General features: G+C 36.9%; 1 protein-coding gene across 9 annotated transcripts in view; it reads right to left on the reverse strand.

Annotated features, from left to right (window-relative positions):
* Positions 1–4,180: 4,180 nt before the first annotated feature.
* Positions 4,181–25,730, reverse strand: part of PPM1B (protein phosphatase, Mg2+/Mn2+ dependent 1B) — a 67,986-nt gene continuing 46,436 nt past the window's right edge. For 3 of the 9 annotated variants that reach the window (XM_075496282.1, XM_075496281.1, XM_075496283.1), the window contains 3 exons: positions 18,059–18,170; positions 13,910–13,967; positions 6,385–7,913 (listed from right to left, as the gene is read on the reverse strand). In XM_075496282.1, coding sequence (XP_075352397.1) covers positions 7,608–7,913; positions 13,910–13,967; positions 18,059–18,170 — 476 coding nt within the window. In that variant the 3' untranslated portion in view covers positions 6,385–7,607. Of the gene's footprint in view, positions 6,017–6,361; positions 7,914–13,909; positions 13,968–18,058; positions 18,171–25,730 lie in introns of those variants that run through there. The other 6 variants (XM_075496284.1, XM_075496288.1, XM_075496285.1 and 3 more) reach the window with 6 other exon arrangements.

A 25,730-nucleotide genomic window follows, 5' to 3' on the forward strand; every position in this document is an offset into this window, starting at 1 on the left:
AAGGGGACCACTGGATAAAGGATAAAAAAAAAGTCTCAGAGTGCATTCTCCAGTTTCTCCTAAGAGGAATAAATTAAATACTGTAGATTATTTGTCCAAGATTAAGCAGACATCCACCTTTTTGCATGCAAGTAACCTGCCAAAACAAACCCAATATTCACAGAATGAATTTGATGGGGATGGTGTTAAAAAGTTTCCTTACAAAAATATTGGGAAATAACTTTTCATTAATGCAATCAGACTTTAACATGTACGCATTTACTTCAAAGTTTCCAACTAACTTCTAAATGTAGGATATTTACTAAACTACATGTTCACCCTCCCCAAAAAAGTAGCTAAAATTAATCAGAGTAGAGAAGCATTAGAAAAGTGTGTTTTCACCTGTTTCTCTTCTAGCACATTTTTTAAAAAGACAATTCAGATTTTTCAAGAAGAAATTAATATTCTTGCAAGGAATATAACATACCCCAACATTTTTGGGTATGGTGAAAGGTGAAGAAAGCATCGCCTGCAGCGAATACCAGACTTTCCATTTTGAATTTAATGAATCCACTGAATTGCGTGGGCTCTTCAGGTGCCATATCTCACATGAAGTATCTCCCAAAACATTTTTGGGTATGTTATATTCCTTGGGTACCCTTCCTAAGTTCTGGACACTAACTCCTGAAAGTAGCGCTTTATCTCATAAGACAGAATTTTCATTCTATGAATTTCTGTCCTATTTCTTTCACTTAAGCTTTGCAGCTGTTTCAAAGTGATAAAAGCAGATCCCATTTGGTCATTTTCTGACACAACTTTGCATAGAAGTTCTCTGAAAAATACTTATCTGAAAACATCCCATAACTACCCAACAGAATCCAGAAACCACCTGGAAAAGGCCATAAAAATCAGTATTTCTAGATTTACAGACCAGATGAACTTCCAAGATTGTCATGAAGGCACTCATGAATTGGATTGTTTCCCACTTCTTAAAGGTCAAAGGCAGGATCTTCACAACACCAATCACTATTACAACATAGCCTCAACATTACAACTTTCCCACAACTCACCTTAAAATCAAAAAGTCTGAGAAAGCAGAAAACCAGGGTCATTTCCAAAACAGACTTGACACAACAGGTAAAGTTATTTCCAAGAACACTGTTTCAATTAGTTGCCACAAGTCTTCAGAATGCATCTTCCTACTACACAATGTTTTTGTTCCTTTATTAGCAAGGGCAACTGCTTTCACAGAAAGATTACCAAACTGATTGAGAATAGCAGTGGGGTTTTGTTTGGTTATTTTTTTTCCCCCTATAGAAGCTCATTCCCATGACCTGAATCCTTATCAGTCTTTGATAAGCTTTAAAAGCGGGTGCTGAGGCAATCATTAGCTGATGTTAATTCCCGGTCGCTAATCGCAGTAACAACACAGCAAAGCTTTCTCTGTTGGAAATTCCTAGCCAAGCTGCATACGGACAAATAAGGACAGCCAAGGACAGAAGCTGGAAGTATTCATCAATGGAGAAGGAAGTTCTCAATAATTCAAATCAGTCTTTAAATCCAGGCATCGCAGCAAAAGAGAGCTTTAAGAAGGCTTTTGAAGAAGGAAAAATAAGGTATTTGGGGGAACATGACCTTTCAGATGTAAAAAGAGCAAAGCACAGCAGCACTGGTTAAGCATGTAACAAAGTGAACGATGGAAATGAGAGATGACCTCAAGCAGTGAGCTAAACGCAAAAAGGAGGCGCAGTCATGCTAAAATGCAAAAGCTACTTGTCTTTTGATCAACAGAGAAGCAGCTAGGTAGGAATATAAGATAGCACAAGCAAAGCATAGCTAAGTCAGATCTATCAGCAACAGTCCAAATAAACATGAGCAGGACAAGATCAGATTGGCACACGGAGAAAGGGGTTGCAAACACGCATGAGACCCCAGGTGGAGTTTCAACTGCATAAACTGCACACTTACCTGGACGATACTGCAAAAGTTCGGCGACTTTGGGTACTTTCTTGGGGCTTTGTCAAATTGCCTTCATCTCTGGAAGCATCCCATGCAGTTGCTCACCTGCACCAGGGGAGCTACCTCCCTCTGACTTAATTGTTATGTTAGAGCTAAAAAACAGCTATAAAGAGCTAAAAGTAACATGCCTTCAGTAGACAATCCTTAAATCTAAAATTTGCTTTTTAGCCCAACAAAACCCCAAACAGTTGATAAATTAAAAACGGTGGCTTTTTTGCCAGAATAGACCTGATACCTGATGTTAGGCAGCATTGTTTTTTGCTTCATGTTCCAGAAATAAAAACTGTGACCACTAAAGCTTGGTTCAATGCTGTAACTAACCTAGAGCTCCTATTGATTTTGATTTCCACTATGAACCTTTAAAGCACCAAAGAAAAATGACTGGTTTTCTGGGGCTAATTTTAGTTTTTGTTTAAGATTTAAGCCAGTGATTGTGGCTGACAGGATAAGAAAACTCACAGATGAAGTGGCTGACGTAACACCGCTTTATACATGATACCAAGAAGCTACCTAGCCACTAATAGCTAGCCTGTGACACGTTAAAAGAATTGACATCTTACGTATTTCGAGTGTACAGTTTGGGTTTTTTTGTTTTTGTTTTAATCCTTCACTTAAATAGCATCATCAGCATTAGTTCACATACAGGGCATGGAAAGTATGGATATTTTGGCCAAGTCCTGCAAAGGTTTGCATGCAGGCTCAAATAAGCACATGACAATCCAGTCCATTAAGAGGAGACTTTCATTGTAGTTAACCTCGCATACAAGCCTTCTGAGAAAGTCAGGACGACACCACTTATATTTGCATTCATTTAACATGTTAATGGGGATCAGTTAAAACAAATCTTTATTTTGCTCAAGATTATCAGAGAGCAGACTTGAGAACTGACACAGACCACTTTGTCTCTATTACAGGAGAAGTCATAAAAAATTAAGAGAAGAAAAGAATCAAGTTGAATTTGACATGTCAGAAAGACCTGAGGTGGAAGAGACACTTTCCACTCTCAGCATTCTACAGAAGTACCTTTATGTTAGGTACTGGGTGGCAATATAATTAAGAGAACATAATTTTAAAACAAATGTTAAAATTGACAAGTTATGACAAATACATGAACAAGTTTTATTCAGACTTCTCACACTACAAAGTCAAAAAGCGTAGGTTTTTTTTCCAGGCTGCTGAAATCTGAACAGTATTTTGATTAAACTGAAAATATGATTAGAATCTGGAACCTACTAGATGCATGAATGGAAAGTAGTGCTAATTTAGAGGGGAAAAAAAGAGGCCTTGATTTACATTTTCTTGTAGCTGTGCAAGCTCTGGTCCTCCTCTTTGAAAAACCTATGTGCACGCTTCACTTCTAAACAATAAAAGCATAAAGCCTTTTATTTCAGGGAGACTATCCACACGATGTAAAAAAACCTACACATATAAGTGTTCATAGGACTGGAGCCTATGGAGTACAAGAACTCTTACCAGTGGAACAAGGTATTAAAATTGCAGTTCATGAGGAAAGCATGCAGGGGCTATGCTGTACAAGCAGATCCAACAAAAAAGTTCAAATAACTTATAGACTTATAGACTCATAGACTCAAAAATCTACACATTGTTCATAAATACACCCATTCCACAGTAGCACTAAGTGTTCAGACAGGTTATTACCATGCAGTATCAATAACACGGAGGATTTCATTCTCCTTTCCCACCCAGTTAAACAACTTCATTAGTAAGTTTAAAAAAAAAAAAATCAGTAGAAGTTTTAACATGAGAGCATTAACGTTAGAAAAATTTCTATCCAAAACACTGTACAAAAGTAAAACTTTACAGGTCTAACATCAGATCTTTACGAAACTTGAAGAAATGCGTTGACTAAAAAGTCAAGTTTGATCTGAATGTTTAGACTTTAAATGAATGCTCTCCTGTAGCTGGAATAAGACTCATTCCAGCTGAACTTGGGACGGATTTGCCCTAGGAGCTCTAAATGTTGTTTGTACTCTTCTGTCTCCCACAGAGAAGCCCACTTTGAGACTCCTGGCTTGTTGTTACAAAAAGTCACATTCGCTATAGAACAAACACAAATCCATCATTAAGAGACACCTCATAAATCCTGTTTGGTCAACTTTTTATATATAGCACTTGCATCTTCTTGATAAATCCTTCTCAAGAAAATATAAAGCATATCACACTGTTTTAGCAATCCTTTATTGAAGATAACAAGTTGGTTATGTTCACTGTATTGTATGAAACATCACAATATCATACTGGGAAGGTACTATCAGTACAGGGTTGGACCAGAGCGGACAGTCTGAACAATAAACCATTTTGCATTCTTCATTCCCTATCTTTTAACAACCCCAAAAAAACCAGTAAAGGGACAAATACCTGTTAACATCATCATTTAGAACACTTTAACTTACAAGGCTAAAATCTAATGAATAAATAAAATATACTGTGGCAATAATCCTCTCTAGACCAAAAAAAAAAAAAAATCAGATACACAGTGAATCAAAATGATTGGGAAAGCTGGCCTTTGGCACCAGTATGAAAGAGCGTGTGGTTTTTACAGACTCACCATGGGGATAAAGTTACAGAAAAATACCATGAATTCCATTTCACACAAAACCAGTTGATGACTGTCATTAGCTTAAAACTACACACAAGGGCAATTACATCCTCGCTGAAACACAGTTTAAACAAATAGGAAAATGTTTACAAGGCATCCACAGCATGTAAATCATGTACAGATGGATACATTCATTGTTTCCCCTCCCCAATAGCTTTTATTTTAGATAAATACTTTACTCTTCCCCATTTTCAGCATTTACTGGACTCATTACATGCACAACTCAAAGAAGTCAGAAAAAAAGTCAAGGTTATTGCAAAAATAGAATTAAACTAAGAATCTTCAAGTACCTTACATGACAGCCACTCTGTACCATGCCCATTGCTTATAAAATGAAAGGTCATTGAACCCATGAAAATATCTCTAATATTTTCTTAATTTAAAATAGATAATTTTAAGTGTATTTATAGTAATCTCAGTGATAATTTGAACTTTGAAAATAATGCAAACAATTAAAAATTATACCCATATTACACAAGACTTCTGTCTGTATCTTAAGCTGAAAAAAATCAAAAAACTATAGAAAACCACATATAGAACAAAAAAATAATCACAATTTACATTATAATAAAGGCAAATTTTCAGCATTTTTTTTAAAAAACCTGCAGCTGTGAGAGATGTCAAAGCAAGTCACTACTAACTATAAATTCATCAGTTTGGTTTTAAAAGATTTTCTCTAGCAAGAGTTTAAGGGTGTGTTGTACACATGCGTAAAATTCTTACTGTTTTTAGATGCCTAGAATCTTCATATATTATTGCCAAATACACTTATCTTCAAGCAAGCAGTAGGCAACATATCACAATTTGGACACCGCAGGGAAACCTAACGGTCTGGTAATACAGGTAAAACTGGAAAATAATAAAAAAAAAAACCCAACCAAAAAACACATCTGATAGCGTATTGCCCAATTGAAATTACTTCCAAGCCACAGAGCTGCAAAGCCTTCCAACTCGGTAAAGTGAAATAAGTAACATCTCAAAGTTACTCGTACTCTCTCACGCTTGTGTGTTGCACATTTCATTTAGCCATAGTGTATCTTCAGAGTACACCTACAATCCCATGCACCTCAGGTACATATACCGATCTGCTGAGAGAATCCTTCCTTCCTTCCTTCTTAGGGCCAAAGTTCATTACAGATGTAATCAGTATGCCTGAGGCTGGTAAAAATACTGTAGTACAGGCAATGCTAAGAGTGGCAATATCAGAAAACACAAAAATGAACAAATGATGGAAAATTCTAATATCTTTCTGCCCATTTCACAAAATGTTGGAAATCCACCAGAATTTTTCCCTTGTATTGAAGAAAACAGATTTAAAAGTTTTTTTCCCCCTTTCAGAATCAAAAGCATTTTAGCAGATTTGTAAGGCTACCACGGATCTTCTAGATCTCCAGCACCCTACAGGAAAAGAAGAGGAGAAACGTTACTACTCACCAATACAAATGAAAACATTTTGTTGCACTTTGGATTTAAGTGGCATAATTAAGTAGAATACTAGCATAAGACAGATGACATTTTCCTTTTTTTCCCCACTTTTTGCCCACTTCCACGCACATACATTCTCGGTTCCTCAACTTCACGAGGGAATTCACTTTTATAAAACATGAACCTAGTAAAGCTATAAGCATAAAGACTTAATTTTAAATATTGTCTAAATCATAGCTATCAATAGTTACTACATCTATGGACTACCAAAAAAAAAAAAAAAAAAAAATCTATAAAATACTAAGGAACTCAGCTCTTCTGGTATTCCTGACACGCAAGAAAGTCCCGCAGGCTCTGGCTCTTTCGCATTAAGGCAGTGAAATTTGTACCTATTTTGAACAATGATACTTTTGTGCAAGTGTTACATTATGAGTTGCCCACTGACACAAGAATTCCAGGTTTAACTTATTAGCAGATTAGTTACCACCACTGTAAATTCCCAGTATTATCACCGATCTACCCAAAAGCACGTACATACATGTGTTGTACACCAAAAGACACAGAAAAGATTTGGCAGAAGGTAAACTTAGGTAGAATAGCCAATGTATTCATTTATATGGCTGATGTTTAACTTGAGCCTGAGACATGTTGCCCAAATAGAGGATTATGATGAATGTGCCAAACCCAAAATTACTCAAATATTTGTAGAAACTAATGAATCTCATGAGTTAATATCAGAAGCTATGAAAAGTTTCAAGTCATGTCAAAATGATAGCATTTCAAAGGAAGTTTATTACTTGCTTAAAAGAGTCAATATGCATACAGATATTATTCCACAGCATATTCTTTATTTTCACTTAAACACAAATTCTTAGAACTTGACACTAGGTAACTAAATCTAAGTACATTTTCATTTCTGGATATATGTTATGCTACAACCTGGGAAGTAATAATACATTCATCTAGAAAATAGATATTTATGATGCACAGTGGATACAATCTAAATTGGAAAAAAATCAAACACATTTCATGAAGAATAAGTGACAACCTAAACGTAATAGCTTTTGTAATTTAGTTGTAATATAAAATATACACAATTCAAACACAAACATGCAGTATATGATGCTGGGGAAAAAAAAAGACTGAAGAATTTGTATAATTCAATTAATTTGCACAAAAGATACAATTAAGATATGAATTACTTTACAATTAGCAAACATATACCATCAAAATTATTATTTAAGAATGTACTTAAAAGAAAAATTTTTAAAATTTATTTTTGCATTAGCATGTTAGATTCCTACTGTTGGTGTCAGAGGATTTAAAAAAAAAATCAAAATCTCAAATGGGAAGTTAACTGCTTACTACACAACATAAGATGCAATTACTATAATATACCATAGTAGTTGAACTTCTAAGTAAAAAAGAGCTTTGTATAAACAATCTGTACAAATAACTAAAGTAAAAACAAACAGACTTCTAGGATAGATGTGACAAATGTTGAGATATAAACAAAGGAAAATGCGCCAAGTGAAGCGAAGTGTTAAATCCGCTATGTAAAACATTATGTCTGTTTATCACTCATCTCATTCATCCCTGTATCTTCATTTGAGCTCTGTATTTCAGCAGGGTGATTCCCAGATTCTGTGTGGGTGTCTGGTACGGGGTCACAGGGTCCAGCATGAGTATCTGAAGTAGATGCTGCCGCTGATTCAGCAGTGCACTCTTCTCCCTGCATCTTAGCTAGCCTGTAACTAGTCAGCATCTCTTCCAGGAGGTGGCGGTAGTTCCCCCTATGATTAATTCTCATTTGCCTGAGCGCTTCCACCAATTTTCCCTGCGTTCCACTTTCCTCGGCTTCGCCAGGGTCCTTTTTTTTAAGATTCAAGACCCCAAAGAAATCAGGAGTTAAACTAGGATATTTTCTAACGACATTTAAAAAACAAACAAAAAAAAAACCAAACTACAATTTTTCTGACTGAGAAAACATCAGCTTTGCTCTATTTGAATCTAAAACACCTTATTAGCAACATACATCTTAGAACAAAATCATCCATGTTTGTCTATTTTATACAACATAATAATTTAAGAAATGATACCTATTACAACAGCTTTTTTAATCATTTCAATTTATTTTCAGCCAGACAGTGTCAACATGGTACCTCGTCCCAATTGACTCCATCTTGGTTCAAATTGTATTTCGATTAATACAGCCGATATTCCGCACAACTGTGGTCAGTTGTTAGTGAAAAATTTGAAAACATAAGTTTCTTTAGCCATCAGGTCAATATTTTTAATTGTGACTTTCTGCACAGCCAATAGCAACACAATCCTGTGAAAACCTTACTAAAGAGCATAGATAACTCTACTGCTAGCAGTTTAATTGAAGCATCACATCAAAATAAATGCTCAAAGTGTTTTAGAAAACAATCCCTCTACATTAAAGACTGATTTTTGCATGCATGATGCTGCCATGAAAGAAACGCGCAGCTACCTATCAGCACCGGGAGTGGTGGTGTTTGAACAACGCAAGACACTATTTTTGACAGATGTGTGTATTGGCTAGAAAAATTAACAGGTAGAACAGTTATTCAAAGTAAAATCTAGCAACTTACAGCACAAAACCTGAGTCACAAGCACTGATTAAGGAATGGAGGTCTCCTCTGCAAACAACCTATTCAGCTACAAGCCTTCCATTGAAAAAAATTGGGGTTTTTTTGTTGGTTTTATTTTTGCGATGGACTTGCGCATCTATTACAGTGCTGAGACTGATACTACGTATTTTAACTTTGAAGTGCTAAAGCAGTACTGTTGCTTTAAGGGAATAGTACCTTTTAAATTATTAATATCTAGCAAGTTATCAAGCTAGACAAATGGAACTCTGTCTCTGGAAGCTGGCAGATTTTGCAATACATCAGAGGCAAAATCCAGACTGCCTTTTTCTCATGCTGACCTCATTTTATTGTCATCTAGTCCAAAAGCTTCATAAACTACAAGTATTGCAGTCACTCATTTACAAGCTTAATAGCAGCATTAAGACAATATCTTGGGTTCAGTAGGATTTTGGATGCTGTAATGTTCCTGGAATAGAAGCCTCAAGACTGATTAGCACAGTCTAAGTTTAAAAGGGGACAATTTTACCACAAAAATGAATGTTACTGTGTATAATGCTATCCCTCTAAGCTTAATTTGTTGCATAAATAGAGACATACTTCCACTGTGGTTTGCGGGTCTTAGTTTGAGATGTTTTGACTCCCATGTACTGGCATTTTCATGTTCAGATAGCTCTTCAAGAGCGCAGCGAGAAGCAAGTTAAAGGAGGTAGTTTTAAGGTACGAAGTGGGACTGTTTTAATGCCTCATAAGCACAAAGCCAGTGAAAACTCAGGGCATCAAGATGAGGCTACAGATGTATTTCTTATGTTTTGGAAAAAAAATCCTTATGTTTTGAAAAAAAAATTCTTATGGTTTGAAAAAATAAACCCCACTATTTATGTATTTATCTAGCTAATATTAAAGAAGGCAGCATAACTGAAGAATTCCAGTTTTTTAAAGTTCAGAGAACATCTAAATTCCATATTTCCTCCAACCCATCGTTTTGCTCTGAGGTTATTAGCAAACGTACACCGTGAATCTCCACATTTCACAATATTCAGATCTTTAAAAATTCTTTTGGCAGATTGAAGTGAATACTTTTGCTTCCATGCAACACTGAAGAGTAAAAGCAATAAGCAATGTAATAGCAGCTCTAAGACTCTTAAATAATTCAAATGCTAGTAGGAATCAAAGTAACAGTACTGTTAGTGTTTGATATTCAAACTCGCATCCTGCTTTGCTTTGTACCCCGTTTGATGGTGGGCTATTTTGTGCTCCCCTCATCTCCCTCAGTGCTAGCAGACAAGAAACCCCACAAACAGTAGGACAGAAACTTCCTCTTTTATATACCATACACTATCTGTATACTATAACGCAGATTTCTCTCTAATGATGTGTGGTTAGAACAGGTCCCTGAAAACTAAGATTATTGTGCAACTTAGCATTTGTCTTCCTTCATGTTCTAATTCAACTTAGTGCTACTGACCATAAAAACAAGAATAAATTTTTGTTAGCTATGTTTAACATGAGCATTCACAATTTTTACACGAGTTCTGCTCTGTTAAATTTTGCATATAAAAAGGGCTACTATGTATTAGGGACAGGATTTACAGTGTTTAAGGGTGTAAGAATTTTGCCCATTTAAATTTTTAAAATTATCTGTAGCAGCCCTTAATGACATATGATTTGATTTAGCAAACTGCCAGAGTATAGTATTAGTAAAAGCAAGAGAGAAACATGACTGGTTTCAAGCAAGATACTCAAACACAGCTTTAAACAAATGCCACTGAAACTATTAACAGAGCCACTGCAATTTTAACTTGTTCCTTGTGTTTAAGGATACATATGCACCCAAGTAGCCTAATTTGATAGTAGCCTCCTAGTCTCAGGAACACATTAAAAAAAAATGGTCAAAGAAGTAGAGCCATTAGAGAAAGAGTAATATTTAACAAGTTAACTAGAACACCTACTCAGTGGTATTGTAACATTACAGTGGTAACAATTATTTAGCTATGAAGAAGTTCTTTTAAATTCCCTTTAAAGATCTGAAAGCACCAAGCCCCAATACATAACAGATTTCTGTGATTTCACTCGCACTTGTAAAGGCACAAGCCACCGTGTTTATAGCAGAAGTCCCTCTGCTGAAACACTGGCAAAGTTGCTCTGTGAGCCCAATGCAGGCCTCTCTCCAGCCCTGGATTTACAAAATACTTACACTCTGCTGAGACACCTAAAAGAAAAACAACTTACGACTGCTACACCCTGAAGCCACACTAGTGATCTCTGAATACTGCTGTAGTAAGGATTCTTTCGCTCCTCAGTCTCTCACTCTACACATCATCTCCTTATTTAGGCTATATGCTAAAGATTCTCAGAAAATGCACATGTGAAGAATTGGAAGAAGTTACTTATAATCACTAGCTTGGGTGACAAAAAGATTTTAAGCACAACACTAGCCGAAATCTTTACAGTGCTGAATAAAAACAAAGCTAATCTAGAAAAAGACACCACCTTGGTTTTAATTTATATACTTTCTAAGAACTAATTTGCAAAGCTACTATGGTCCAGTTCACAGTAACTCAAAGTAACTAGTTTAAATTGTTCAACACCAAAAAGTGTCGTCTTTAGAAGGATGTCATTCTCAATTGCAAAAGTGAATCTGGTTGGTTTGGGTGGTTGTTTCTGTGGGATTTGTGTTTTTTGGTGGTTTTAAAAATTTTTACTCATGTGCATTAATATTTTAGCAATAATTACATTATTATTTTGTCAACGTAAAAAAATGGTTCTAGACTTAAAATCATCAGATGAAGATGACTGCCACAGGCAGACTTTCCAGTTAGTAACAGCAGTATTCTGCACTACGCCCACGCTCTAACACACACATATACACCGTTAACTACACATGGGGAAAGATTCTCAAGTGCAAGTCAGTGCACCTTCCTGCTCTGCAGACTCAGCATCTGTGTCTGCAGCTCATAGTTTTTAGTATGAAGATCCGCTCTTGCTTAAGGGGCATTATTAGTTAGATTTTGGTCTCACTTGGAAATGTCATCATTGGGAGGTACTGTATATTTCCTTCCTACCTTTGCTTCCTGTTTAAATGCAAGATGTGTAGCAACATTATCACTGTGTAGACATTGTGGAGAGTCTGATGTTGAGTAACTGAACAGCTTCCTTCCCTCTTACTCCCCACCCCCCATGCACTAGAGAATTCAGTTCAAAGGACTAAGAGATCACCACGTATATACCTGGAACTGAGTAAGACTAGCAAGGAAGTCATGTTTTCATCGCCTCAGAGATGAGGCCCACTAAATTCATCCATTTCAAGGATAGTAAGATAACAATTCCTACTTGCTGGGAAAGTGCAAACAGGAATTGCATCCTTTACCCAGTGACACATCCTCCTCTCAAACTGCTCTGGGTCAGAATCACTTAGGATGGAAAGAAGAAAAGGTACTGACTGGCAAGTGACACCTTACCACAAGATCAAACTAAAATTTAATCCAGTGTATTTAAAACACATCATCCAAATCATTATTGAGATTTGCACTAAATACCAACAGGAGGTAAAGTTTACAAAATAGACTGGAGTGTACTGCTCACATTTCGTATTAAAGAAGCCAAATTAAAAGGACTCAAAACAACTATCTAGGGATTTTAAAGGCAATAAAGATCAAAGCTATTAACGGTAGTAAGGGTTAAAGCTGTATTCTTTTATGACTAATTTGGATTATGTACCAAAATTTCCTGAAAACAGCCAATACACAAAAGGATGCTGTACTGTAAGTTAGGACTTTCAGCAAGCTTGCATGGCTACTGCAAAGTAAATTTGGACTTAGAAAAGATGCATCATAAATGCAACTATGGCATATGATATTTCTAGAAAGTCACCATTAGATAATTTTTTTTTCCTTACAAAAACCAACCAACTTACAAAACCTATGCCATAATCTTCAAATAAACCACTTTCACCAACAACTTTACCCCAAAAGCAGGAACAAAATTATGGCTAAATATGAAAAATATTAGCAGGCTGATAGAGGTGTAGAGTTTCCTGAAGGACGAAAGAAGCTGAAAAGAGGAAAATTTTGTCTAGCTTGTTTTGGGGTACTGTTGCACAATTTGTTGGATGTTAAATGAAAAATATATACTCTATCACTTTTGAACTAAAAAAAAAGGAGAGATTTCTTCTCTATTTGTACTCTAACAGAGTAGTGGCCCCTTCCACCTACACAAGCTTTCTAACTTAAGAGAATAACCAAATATAGGTAGCCAAGAGAAGATGACAGTGGGGAAAAAACACAATAATAATTGCGGTGAGACTGCATATTCACAATCTCAAGGCGCACAATTGATCATTTCAAAGTATTTAAAATAAAAGTTGACATCTCCCCAACTCCATTCATTGTAATGACTACCTGACTGAGGACCTTGTAGCCATCTCAGAAGAGAAAAAAATATGACGAAGGATTTACTAGAAGAGGAATGGTACCTTCACAGATTAGTTCATATAAACGGTACAGGAAATGACAACATGTGTACAAGCAGTGATGTTTTTTATCAGTTCTTCAGTTTTCCAAAGATGATATGAACAGCAGTTACTCTTTATACTAATATCAAGAACCATCTAATAATCAGGTTTAAAGTTACAGTAAACCATATTTCAACACACTATTTAAAATTCAACTTATTAGGAACTGGGCAGAATAATATAAACCATTTTAGAAATCAAAACTGAAGTAAACTAAAATCACTTTACACTTTCCTTAGACCACTGCACATGGGATATTTAAAGACAGTGTAAACTCTAAAAAAGCAGTCAATGTTAGTCTCGTTATCTTTTATATTCAGTCTACCAAGGTCTTTCACATTTAAGACGACGATAGGAAGTGTGTTTGCTCCCACTTCTACTAGATTTCTGGACAGCAGACATAATAGCTAGTTAAGTAATGAATATGCTGACCGTAATTTTTGACAATAATAAACTATAATTTAGAAAAAACATTGTTGCCTCACAGGTTTGACTGAAAAAGCAGTAGCCAATTAAATGTTTCAAAAGTCCTTCAGAATTGGGTGTCAATTTGCTGTCTTTTTGAGGATGAAGTTCTATATCAGATCCATCCAAAACAAGGTCAAAGTGAACTGTATGCTACAATACATATTTTGTGTTTATAATACTTTATTGGCAGTAACGTACACTTTTGCTTAATGCATGACACTACTTTGATGTTCTCATTAACAAAGAGGTGTAGCAATCAAAATGGGAACTTACCCCCTCATTCTCTCTGTGTGGATTCAGCCTACTATACACAGCTTCAATAATATTACGCCTAAAAAGAGAAGTTTTAAAAAAATTAAGCACAACAAAGGATTTCAAAACATTGAGAACTTATAAAGTTTGAGCACAGTAATAATTTCAAAGTGTTTAAGATGTTTTGCCTTTAACCTGCCTCTTAAAAAGATGAAGACCACTCTCAGTGTCTTTACTCACTTTCAATATGATGTTTGGGAATTTAGCAGTAAGTCAGGATTTGTAAAGACTAAGCAAGGCAAAACATTTTCTTACCTTACTGTCCCCATGGTCTACCCCTTTACATCTTCAGAAGTTCCAGCTGCATAGTCAGATTTTGCCAAGAGTAACATTTTGATCTATATTTTGCTTATTATAACAAAATTCTTCAAGTTTGCTGGTTTTCTTGCCTTATTTCTAGATGTGGAACTTGAAGACAGTTGGGGTTTTCCCTATTTCTATTACATATACACAGGTTACTACTTGCCTACGAACTTTTGAAGTGTGGTACCCAGAGTATACAACTTCTGAGACATGTTGTCTAGTGTCTGTTCACACTGTAGAAATTAAAACCCAAATGCCACTAGCTAGACCTTTTTCTGGCAGTGCCATATAAGGCCACACCTTCACAGGCAGGCAAAATAAGCACAAAAAGCTTCTCAAAAAATAAAACCCAAAGTATAAATAGACTTCTGACAGGAAAAAGTTTATATCCCTACATCTTCAAATAACAGTGAGAACTCAGAAACATTTAGACAAGTATAATAAATATGATAAAAGTTACTGACAGCTTCCACAAATAAGAACAGCTACTTGAACTAAGACTCTCAAGTCTGGAAGTGGCCAAGATCTATAAAAATGATGTCTTAGAGAATGTGGATAAGCACTGACTGTTGACTCTTCTGAACAAAGAGCACAAGGGCATCAAATGAAAACAGCAGCAAATGTCTCAAAAATACACAGTGATGGCTCTTGATGCAACAGAACTTTCTGCCCCAGAATACTGGGGATGCTAAAAGTTTGATGAGGCTCCTTCTGAACATATTTAACTCCATGGAAGAGAAATTCTAAGTCGCTAAGTACATAAACTACCTCAAGATCAGGAAGCACCTCAGCTGTAAGAAGCTGAAAACCGAAATAATAATGATAGGGGAAGTATTTTACATATTTTCCTGGTTTTGTATTCTTCCCTAGGCATCTACTTTCAGCTATCCTGTGGACAGGACACAGAGCTAAAACAATCCTTGGTCTGATCTAGTATGAAGCGGTTCTTATGTCCACACCATGAAAGCAAAAGCACATTCAAAACAGAAGAGTTCGGTTTTTGAATGGAATATTGTAAGTATGTCAACTTCTGAGACAAAGCAATAAATCAGCTAATCTCAATATCTAGTGTCCAGCATCAGAATATGTTTTTCCAGTCATGATCCAGCATTTAAAACAGTACCTACTAAAATACTCAGAATGCTGGGAGATTGTTTGCAGACCAGTGAACACAAGGGACAGTGCATCAAATCTCAGGATGTTTACCAACCTACAACACTGAAAAAACATCATGCTATCACGTGTTCAGAGGCAATATACGTTGATGATGAACTCAGTATTTATCTAGACACACCACACCAAGACAACCAAAAGGCAGGCACAACAGATACACCTGACAACTTGAAGCCTCAAGACACTGGTGTATATGCAATTTGTGCTTGTTCACACACGAAGGTTTTGGGCTGTGTCTGAATGAGCTCCAGGAAAGAAGTTCAGAATTAAATTGATCGTGGCACTTTCAAAAATTATGTCAGATATGAAAAGTCCACCAAAGAACACAACTTCCCCAAGGGCACATCAGTTAAAGTCAATGCTTTAAGAATTCTGGAAGGGTTGCATGGCTGAGCTAGCATGGGATCCATCAGCACTGATGGAAGATTTTCCTAGAGAAAAGAAACTCTGAATCTTTATGCAGATGATACAGGAAAGGGTTCTCTCCATTTAGTTCCACGTTTAGTGATGGTGAAATGGCACAATTCTGACCAAATGCCTGTACTACGGAGAGCAATGGTACCTCACACCAATGCAACAGAAAACGCAGACAGTCCAAGCAAGGCTGCCATAGAAGCAGCAGACAGCCATTGCAGAGGGTTTAAATCAGACTTAAAACTCAAGCCTTTGGGAATTTTCCTATCTTTGCAATTCACTTTTCCTTCTTTGAACAGCATATTTCTCTGTACTTTCCTTTGAAGGGAAAATACAGAAGCAAGATGTTGAGTGGAAGTACTAGTGCCCAAGTGACAGGGTGGCTCAGAACTTTTGTTTTCTTCAGCAACAAGTGACCATTCTTTCGATAGCATTTGAAGTTACAGGGGGATCCAAATCAAGCCAGAAGCCAGTCTTTGAAGAGTAAGATTTTAAAGGATAAAATGCCACCATCAAGTGACCACAGCAGAGTTGACACCTTTAGATCTCCTGTCTCAAAGAATAGGCCAGTACGGGCTTCTACACAAGTGAGATGCTTGAAGGAAACATACAATGCCAATAGAAGTGGAGCTACTTCAGAGGTTCCTAAGGTTTGCAAACATAGTCTAGTCAAGGTAACATTGCATTGTGTTTCTCCAGCTCAGACATACTGAAAACCAAGAGCAACTATAATTGGTGCTAAAACCAAGGGTGTCAGCCACAGACAAGCTCTTTCTGCAATCTGTTTGAGCCAGGTCTTGGAGTTCAAACAGAAGAACGAAGTGTGAATTCTTCATGTCCTGGTAACATCACAGGATAAGGATCTCAAGACAAAGAACATTCTCTTGCTAGGACAAAAGTTTTAAGTTACACGGTATGTGGTTTTGGGTTGTGTAGTCATACTTTTTCAAGACTTCCATTCAGGAGCTCAATCCTGCAAGTAAAGTTAACTAAATACATCACTTCCTGTCTTCGTCCTAAATTTGAAGGCCAAGAAAGAGTTACTCAATACTGTATGATATTCCCTTAAAAGAAGCTGCAGGTACACCTCCTGAAGTCAGTTTTCTGTTAACACAGGACTTCAAAAGTCAAAAATGCAGAGAAAGGCAACAAAAGGCAAATTCTGAAGCTAAACACATTAAAAATGTAACCCGGGCCACAACAAATTAGAATAGAATTTATATGCAAAGGTTCCAGAATAATGAAGCAGTACATGATGCAGTTATTAAAGAGCAAAACAACAAAACAGACCAACTCATTCAGCAATTGGGAGGGACTAAGAAGAATAGGCACACCACAACTTCTCTGAATGCTTGGAATGCACACAAGTGGAGAAAAAGGCCCAGAACATACAAGTACTTTCAAGGCTAGAAAAAAAATAATCATGGCAAACAGTGCTCATTAATAAGTACATGCAATGAAAATCGATGTATACACAAATGCTCAGAGGACAGGACTTCATATTTGGAAAAATACAAAGATTCCAGAAGCAACATGATCTATGCCAGGGAGCAATAATGGGTCCCACTGTTTGGGGAATTCTAGATTAACAATTGTTTATGCAATCCTAAATTCTGTTCATTAAAATCCTTAAATTATAGGTCGTTAGAACATCACCACTAGCCTCTCCAGAAAACCAATGTCATTTCTGAATGTTTATTTCAATTAAGTTTTAAAATGCATATCCTAGTTCAATATTCTTGCTTATCTAACATTCAGTTTAAGACTAAACAAAGAGAAACAATTTTCTTATGAGAATGTTTGCTGAGCAAACAAGCATTGACCCAAACTTAAAAGGGACACTAGGTGGTGGAGGGAACATGACATCAGGAAAATTGAGCTGGGATTTTGATATTCTGGTTACACTATTGATAGTTCTTAACAAACGTAAAGCAGTAAAAAGCCAAGAATAAATATTTTTTAAAATGGCCATATGGCAATAGTAAACTAGTATGTTATGTACCAGAATACAATCAATCTGTTTCCTCTTACGGTTCTGGAATGGGAACAGTGACACAGATGTTTATGTAGTGCAAAAGGTAAACTAACTTAAAATACAAAAAACGACTTTTTTCTTTAATTTGAGTATAGCTATTACAATAAGAAAGCTTTAAAACATTTAAATAAAAGTATTTGTTTCAGTGAACTAAACAGTTTAAGAAATTCCAGAACTTTACTCACTTGCCAGCTAAACCACCTCCTGGTGGTAAATTAGGGATATTCTCCGCAGTTAAAATACGAATAACATGAGCAAGATCAGGCATTCCTTCTTCACCCGATTTTTCCATAATTTCTAATTTAAAAACAGAAGAAGTCTTTAGATTACTGAATTAATACCACCCATTCCTTAAGACACTAAAATACAAGATACTATCACTTTTTAACAGAGACGTTATGAAAAAGTTACATGTCACCAGGAAAACATTCTTTACATTTTAGGTAAACAGTCTTTGCGTGGTGGAACAGAGCTATTCAAATCCATAGCCTGCCTTTCCAATATGCTTCTAGCCATTCTCTCTTGAGAAACTCAGAAGCAGACTGTGAACTGGACGAAACATCCTGGAGACAGCAGCCTGTTCTCTTTCAAAATGAAGACAGCTGGGAGTCTGTTTCAGTTACCTTTCCATTGCATTGCAACACATACTCAGAAGTTATGTGCCATAAAGCCAATGCCTCCCAGGAATTCAGTCATATTCATTGTGAGTAACACCTTGAATTCTCAAAGGCGTGAATCTCCAGTGCATAAACACCAAGACCATCATGCAATAGAGAGGCATATATAATGGCCCATTATCACTCAAGTGGCCAAAACAGAATACAGAACTGATGACAAATAATTAATAATACAGTATTCCACTTTCAAAGCAGAAGTATCACACAAGTCCAGTGCTAGTAAGTTCTTCTGCCTTGGAAAGAACCACCTAAACTGAAGTAAATCTTCACATGTTCTTATTCATCAAAGCTGCTGTAAGGCAAATGTGTAATAGGTGGATATACATTCATATAGGCATAACACTACCAGCTTCCAGTCATCAGCCTCTAGTCATTCAACTACAACCGTGGCAGAAAAAGGTTCACTAAGTTATCTACAAATTGTAGTTGTATGCATGTGTCCCATATTTTTAAGAAAGATTTTTTTTTTTCTGAAAATCAACTAAATTAAGGAATGGAGTGCCATTTCCTGCAGACATTGTTCTAGATAAAAATCCTTTGTTTGAGTCACAAAACAAAAGAATTAAGAAGAATGAATCCTCTCAAATATCATCCTAAAAAAACCTTCAGTCAGTCTGCTATCCAAAGATAAGCAAATCACTTAAATTTCTTACAATCAATCAATTATATTCTGGATGCCTGATTTGGAGCCTGCAACTAAAGCCAGAAGCAGCTACAATCTGAGTTTCTGAAGTTAGTAGAAAAGCACATGACTTACCTACTTTAAACACCACATCCCAAGTTTCCTGGTATTTAAACCTTTCTTGATGTCTATCGCCTATCTAGAAAGCAAGTGGTATGCAGGCTTCTCTCAGGACTACTAAAAACAGTGAGTACCTTGCAAGCACTTTGTTCTCTATCAGGGAGATCTGTATGAAAGCTCCCCAAAAGCAATTCTACTTTTAGAGTAATTTTACTACCCTGTAACAAATAAGGCACTATGTTTCTAAGCCCCAATTTTAAGTCAGCACCATACAATCTCTGCAATGAATAAGCTAGGTATACTACTACTAGAAGTGATTAAACATTCTTCCATGAAACTTTATGTATATTATCATACATCCATTCATTACGAATGAATCATGGCCAGCAAAGGAAATGACAGCTGAATATGTATGATTGAATCTTAGGATTTTGATCACTTCTTCCATACACATTCATACAAATCAGCCACAAGTCCCCTTATACGTTGCACCCTTTCGTGCAGTTCTACCTAGTTAGAAGTAGACTGTACCACTATAATTTTGCTGAGTCACATCGATAGGAAACGTGTCTTATGCATATACTGCTTTTTATACCAAAAGCACATCTGGTTCTGTACATACTAAAAGTAGACAAATAGCAAGAATTACTAAGAAAAAAGGCTACAGAAGTAAGCAATTACTAAATATTAATGCAAGCATAAGATTTTTATATCTTCTTAAAAGGGAATTAAAGCAATCACAACTAAGGATTGCTGTATATTTCTTGGTACCGGAAACTTTTACTTTATACTGTATAACCACTTCTCGGGGAGCGCTGAACTGAACCACGAGCATCTTCTCCCCATTTCTAGAAGGTGCAAAATCAGGAATTCTGCTGGAAGTGACCATCTCCTTTTTCTTTTCCTGATATTGGGGTGAATAATTTCATCCAGAACACGTCCCCTCTCTCTCTCAAAAAAAAAAAGGTTTCTTAATAGAAAATCCGAGAGTAAAGCACACGACCAAGCATGACCTTTTTTCATTACACATCAGTTAGCAGATACACACTGGGGATTTGTTTGACAAAGGCCACTAGAGAAAGAAACCAAATGTTTTCAGAAACAGATTTATAGGCATTTACAAGGTTGTCACCTTCATCTCTAAGGTGTTAAGAATAACCTTGCAATTAAATTTTATTCCCTGAATGTGCAAAACACGATTGCAGAAACTTTTACATCTGCATTGCTAGCATAATTCAGACACTTAAAGAATCATTTCCTGATGTTATCATATATGCAAATCCATGAAAGTCCACTACAAAGTCTGCTACTTTACTCCTAAAACACCTTTCACTAAAAGCCTAACAATTAACTCGAGATAAGCATTTTGAAAATTCAGACAAAATTTTATTTCAATTTTATATAATGCAAGTCCCCAACCAGACAGCGTTACAAGTTTTCTATGTTCCAGCATCTCCTTTGATTTCCAGCTATAAGATTATGACAAATCAGTTTTATATACAGTATATATTCCACATATGTAAAACACACCATCCAACTCACTGTATTAACTGAGTATTCATCTATTATTAAGACTGTTTAAGCCTACATAGAACACATGCCCCTATTTATGATTTGGGGCGTTAGTGGTTTTTTTTGTTGTTGTTGTTTTTAAAAAACTGCATGTCTAATACACCCTTTCAAATAAACTGAAATATATCAGAGAATTGAATTGACTTCTGTGCCTAGTTTTCTCTTCCTGTGACCAAACTTCAGATCTCTAAAAAACAGAGAAAAACAGAGAACACAAAGTAGCATTTGAAAGTGGCAGTAAGAAAAGACTGACCTAGCATAACTTAACTACTGTCCAACACCTGCATTACTTTGGAAATTAACCAATTAAGTGACTCAAAACAGAAGCACGGCTGTGCTCACCATCATAAATGACTCAATCACAAGCTACTGACTACAACCTCATAAATATTTCAGAATATTCTTGAATGGGCAGCTTTGGAATGCAGTTATACACATTCTGTCAACCTGAAGACCCAAACTAGCAAAAGAGCTTTGGTGTACAGTTCTTCCACTAGAAATCTCTGTAAACAATCACTTACTGAGTTTGTTTTTTTTAATAACTCTGTTAAAACAAAACCTCTGTTTTTCTATTAAAACAATAATTCTCTTTTGTTTTAATAACTCCGGAAAGATCTTATGGGACTAACAACTCCACTCATTGTACAAATACACAGGATCTCAGCATTCTACTTAGGAATGTACAAAGACAGACTACAAATGTTACATGTGTAAGTATTAAACTGCTTTTGAAAACAGTTTTTTTTTATTTTTTAAAACAAACAAAAGCACGCCTCAAACAATGCCTTTCTCTCCCAGCCAGAGCTTAAAATGCCCAAGCGTAGCAGTGAAAAAACCTGTTGTCTAAAAGGTTTTATGGGTTAGTCCAGTCAGCTTGAAATTTAAGGTCCACAAGAGAACAGAAAAATATTCCATATTGAACAGTGTACATTCATTAAGAACAAAGACCACTGATCAAACTAGAATTGCTTCAGGAAATCCCAAAGGATTTTATAGTCAGTACCAATGTTGCCCTGATTTAAATTTAGTCACTTACTGAAAGACAAGAGTACCTAAGAGAACTCATAGCTTGTATTTTTGACATCTCCATCTTTGCAGCTTAGTAGTTTTATGACAAGCTGATTTTTTTCAGAATTTTTTTACTACAGGTATAAATAAAATTATTATTGGCTATCAACCAACTGCACATAACTTGTGAGCTGTTAATTCGTTAACAGATAAAGAACTATCGTTGCACACAATAATTTAACATGAACAAAGTCCATTATTGGCCTTTTGAAAGGAACAGTCATCATCTAGTCTGGTATTTTAAACATCAGTAAATCTACTACAGATTCTCACTATATACAATTACTAGCTGTAACTGAACACAGATTCTTGGACTTAGCTGCCTAGCTTACCATATTCAGAGCCTCAAAACACATCAGAACTACAAATAAATCATAATGAATATACTTCCCTGACAAAGAGTATCCTAAGGTGTAAACTATATTTACAACTCATCTAAAGAAATACAACCTCTGTCTTTTGAAAATAACTAGAAGAGATGATCAAATCCATATTATCAACGTCACAACTTATCTACCAGGCTTTACGTTTTTAGAATTAAAGGCAGTTTAAACCTTTAAGGCACAGCTCTTTTATTCACTGCTTTCCAGACTACACTTCATCTAAAGATGAATGCAAAACTGATTATGGCAGTTGTCCTTTCCTGAGCAAACAGATGTTCCCACCTTCCAAAACTTCTCCTTACTACTCCAACACTTGAGAACATACTCTCCCCGCCCCCTCCCTTTTTTAAAGTTAAAAGTATTTCTGCTCACTACCTAAACCTTTAAATCGGACTACTTTTTAAAGGAATCCAACATCTTTCCAAACAATTCTCCCCATGCTGCTTAGTGGTTTGAAACATTTTGTTAAAGCTTCTCTGTATCATTTCTGAACTAATAATAAAGGCACAAAGGTACGGTAAAAATTGCAGTCCAACAACTGTGTTTTTTTAAATTAAGGAGACTGTGTCAAAATGACAATTTCATAGAATTTATCATAAATGCAAAAATTTGTTAGAAAACAGGTAAATATTTCAAGTTCTTCTGAAGTCCATTTCCTTTATTTTCTCTACTTCTTGACAGAATTTCCTCAAATATGCTAACTCTCAGTCCTTGCTAAATACTTAACATTTAAAGGCCTTGCACTCTGTCCAATTAGCAGAACACAGAGTGACACAGGGAACTTATGCGGGGGGGTGGGGTCAGGGGGTGGAATCAAGAAGAGCTGAAGCAACAGAGTCCAAGCTTTGAATCAACTCATTTCTCTGCAGCACTTAATCATTTTGAGTTACATTGGGAATGGCTCTGCATCAGTTCAGACTACAAACTCTCCATTTGTTTTTGGTGTGTGCAGTATTTGTTAAATACGACAATATAGCTAAAATACATTTCTGGTAAGAAGTTATTTTGATACATTAAGTTAGTAACTCAATTATGCTACAACACTGCATTGTTACTAGCAAATAGTCCTTCCTACGTCATTGTCAGTTAATCCAGTCACTCTGATCACAAGTTATTTGACAGCTTTTCTATTAATCTTCTTAACATTCACTTATGAAAGCAATAAAATACACTGCAGTTCCAGACATTTTTCACTTATTTGCTAACTGAGAGAAGAGCCACCAAGAAGCTGGGAATACTAACTGGTAAGCACTGTGTGCGTGCCTGACTGCTGTCAGTGAAGGTAACTGCTCCTGGCTCTCTCCCAGAGCCTATTAACAGCTCGTGTACTCTACTCAGACACAGGAAGATAATAGGTATTTATCTTAACCAGTGTCATCTAGGAAGCCTGGGATACAAGCCAAGTTCTGAGAAACATGCCTACAGTTAGCATTTGAAGTGACCATTAGCGCTCTCGAATCTCAACAGAAACTACAAATATGCAAACCATTTCAATTTAGATCCCTTTTAAACAAGAGGGAAAGACACCACGCACAACACCAGCATATTCAGAGATAACTTATATCGCAGCCTGAAGGCTTTGTTATATATATTTAGAAATTAAGGTTTGTTACATCAACTATCTAGATTTCTGGGACACTGACGCAAATACAAAAAATATTCTAAGTTTACCTCATTTGCTTAAGTAAGAGTGCAATAAAAAAAGATATCTAGACAAACATGAGTGATTTTCACAGCTCAAATGAAAAATTAAATGATAAAATATCTACAGTGTCATTTCTAGCATTAAAATAAGTTTGAAAACTTTTGATACTAAAGTGGCAAAACTAACAGTTGTCCACAGCAACCAGGTTACAGTGGTAGCATGTACATTTCCATGGCACTGTTGCATTTTACACCAAATTAGTGTTTAAGAAAAGTTATGAATGGTTAGCTGTGGGATTTTTGCTGTTGTACACTCTCACAAGAGTCCTGATCTCCTCGAATCTACAGATTACTTCTCATTTATACCTAATGCTATTTATTTGGATATGAACTACTTTATAATAAAAGCACGTCCAATCAGTCCTTTCAGCATCCATTACACCATGTTAAAAAGCCAGTGTCTCAGATATCCAAATAAACCAAAACCCACAAGAAAAACAGAAGTGGCACCTATCTCAGAATCACAGAATCGTATAGGTTGGAAGAGACCTTTAAGATCATCGAGTCCAACCATAAACCTAACACTACCAAGACCACCACTATACCATGTCCCTAAGCACCTCATCCAAACATCCTTTAAATACTTCCAGGGATGGCGACTCAACCACTTCCCTGGGCAGCCTGTTCAAATGCTTGATAACCCTTTCAGTGAAGAAAAACTTCCTAATATCCAGTCTAAACCTCCCCTGGCTCAACTTAAGGCCATTTCCTCTTGTCCTATCACTTGTTACCTGGGAGAAGAGACCGACCCCCACCTCTCTACAACCTCCTCTCAGGTAGTTGTAGAGAGCGATAAGGTCTCCCCTCAGCCTCCTTTTCTCCAGACTAAAGAACCCCAGTTCCCTCAGCCGCTCCTCATCAGACTTGTGCTCCAGACCCTTCACCAGCTTCGTTGCCCTTCTCTGCACACGCTCCAGCACCTCCATGTCCCTCTTGTAGTGATGGGCCCAAAACGGAACACAGTATTCGAGGTGTGGCCTCACCAGTGCAGAGTACAGGGGCACAATCACTTCCCTAGTCCTGCTGGCCACGCTATTTTTGATACAAGCCAGGATGCCATTGGCTTTCTTGGCCACCTGGGCACACTGCCGGCTCATATTCAGGCAGCTGTCAACCAACACCCCCAGGTCCTTTTCCACCGGGCAGCTTTCCAGCCACTCTTCCCCAAGCCTGTAGCGTTGCATGGGGTTGCTGTGGCCCAAGCGCAGGACCTTGCACTTGGCCTTGTTGAACCCCATACAACTGACCTCGGCCCATCGATCCAGCCTGTCCAGGTCCCTCTGTAGAGCCTTCCTCCCCTCAAACAGATCGACACTCCAGCCCAATTTGGTGTCATCTGCAAGCTTACTGAGGGTGCACTTGATCCCTTCGTCCAGATCATTGATAAAGATATTAAACAGAACTGGCCCCAACACAGAGCCCTGGGGAACACCACTTGTGACCGGCCGCCAACTGGAGTAAACTCCATTCACCACCACTCTTTGGGCCCGGCCATCCAGCCAGTTCTTTACCCAGCGAAGAGTACACCCGTCCAAGCCATGAGCAGCCAGTTTCTCCAGGAGAATGCTGTGGGAAACCGCGTCAAAGGCTTTACTGAAGCCTAGATAGACAACATCCACAGCCTTCCCCTCATCCACTAGGCGGGTCACCTTGTCATAGAAGGAGATCAGGTTGGTCAAGCAGGACCTGCCTTTCCTGAACCCATGCTGGC

The sequence above is a fragment of the Mycteria americana genome, chromosome 3 (assembly GCF_035582795.1).
Source record: "Mycteria americana isolate JAX WOST 10 ecotype Jacksonville Zoo and Gardens chromosome 3, USCA_MyAme_1.0, whole genome shotgun sequence".
In the NCBI taxonomy this organism is placed as follows: Eukaryota; Metazoa; Chordata; class Aves; order Ciconiiformes; family Ciconiidae; genus Mycteria; species Mycteria americana.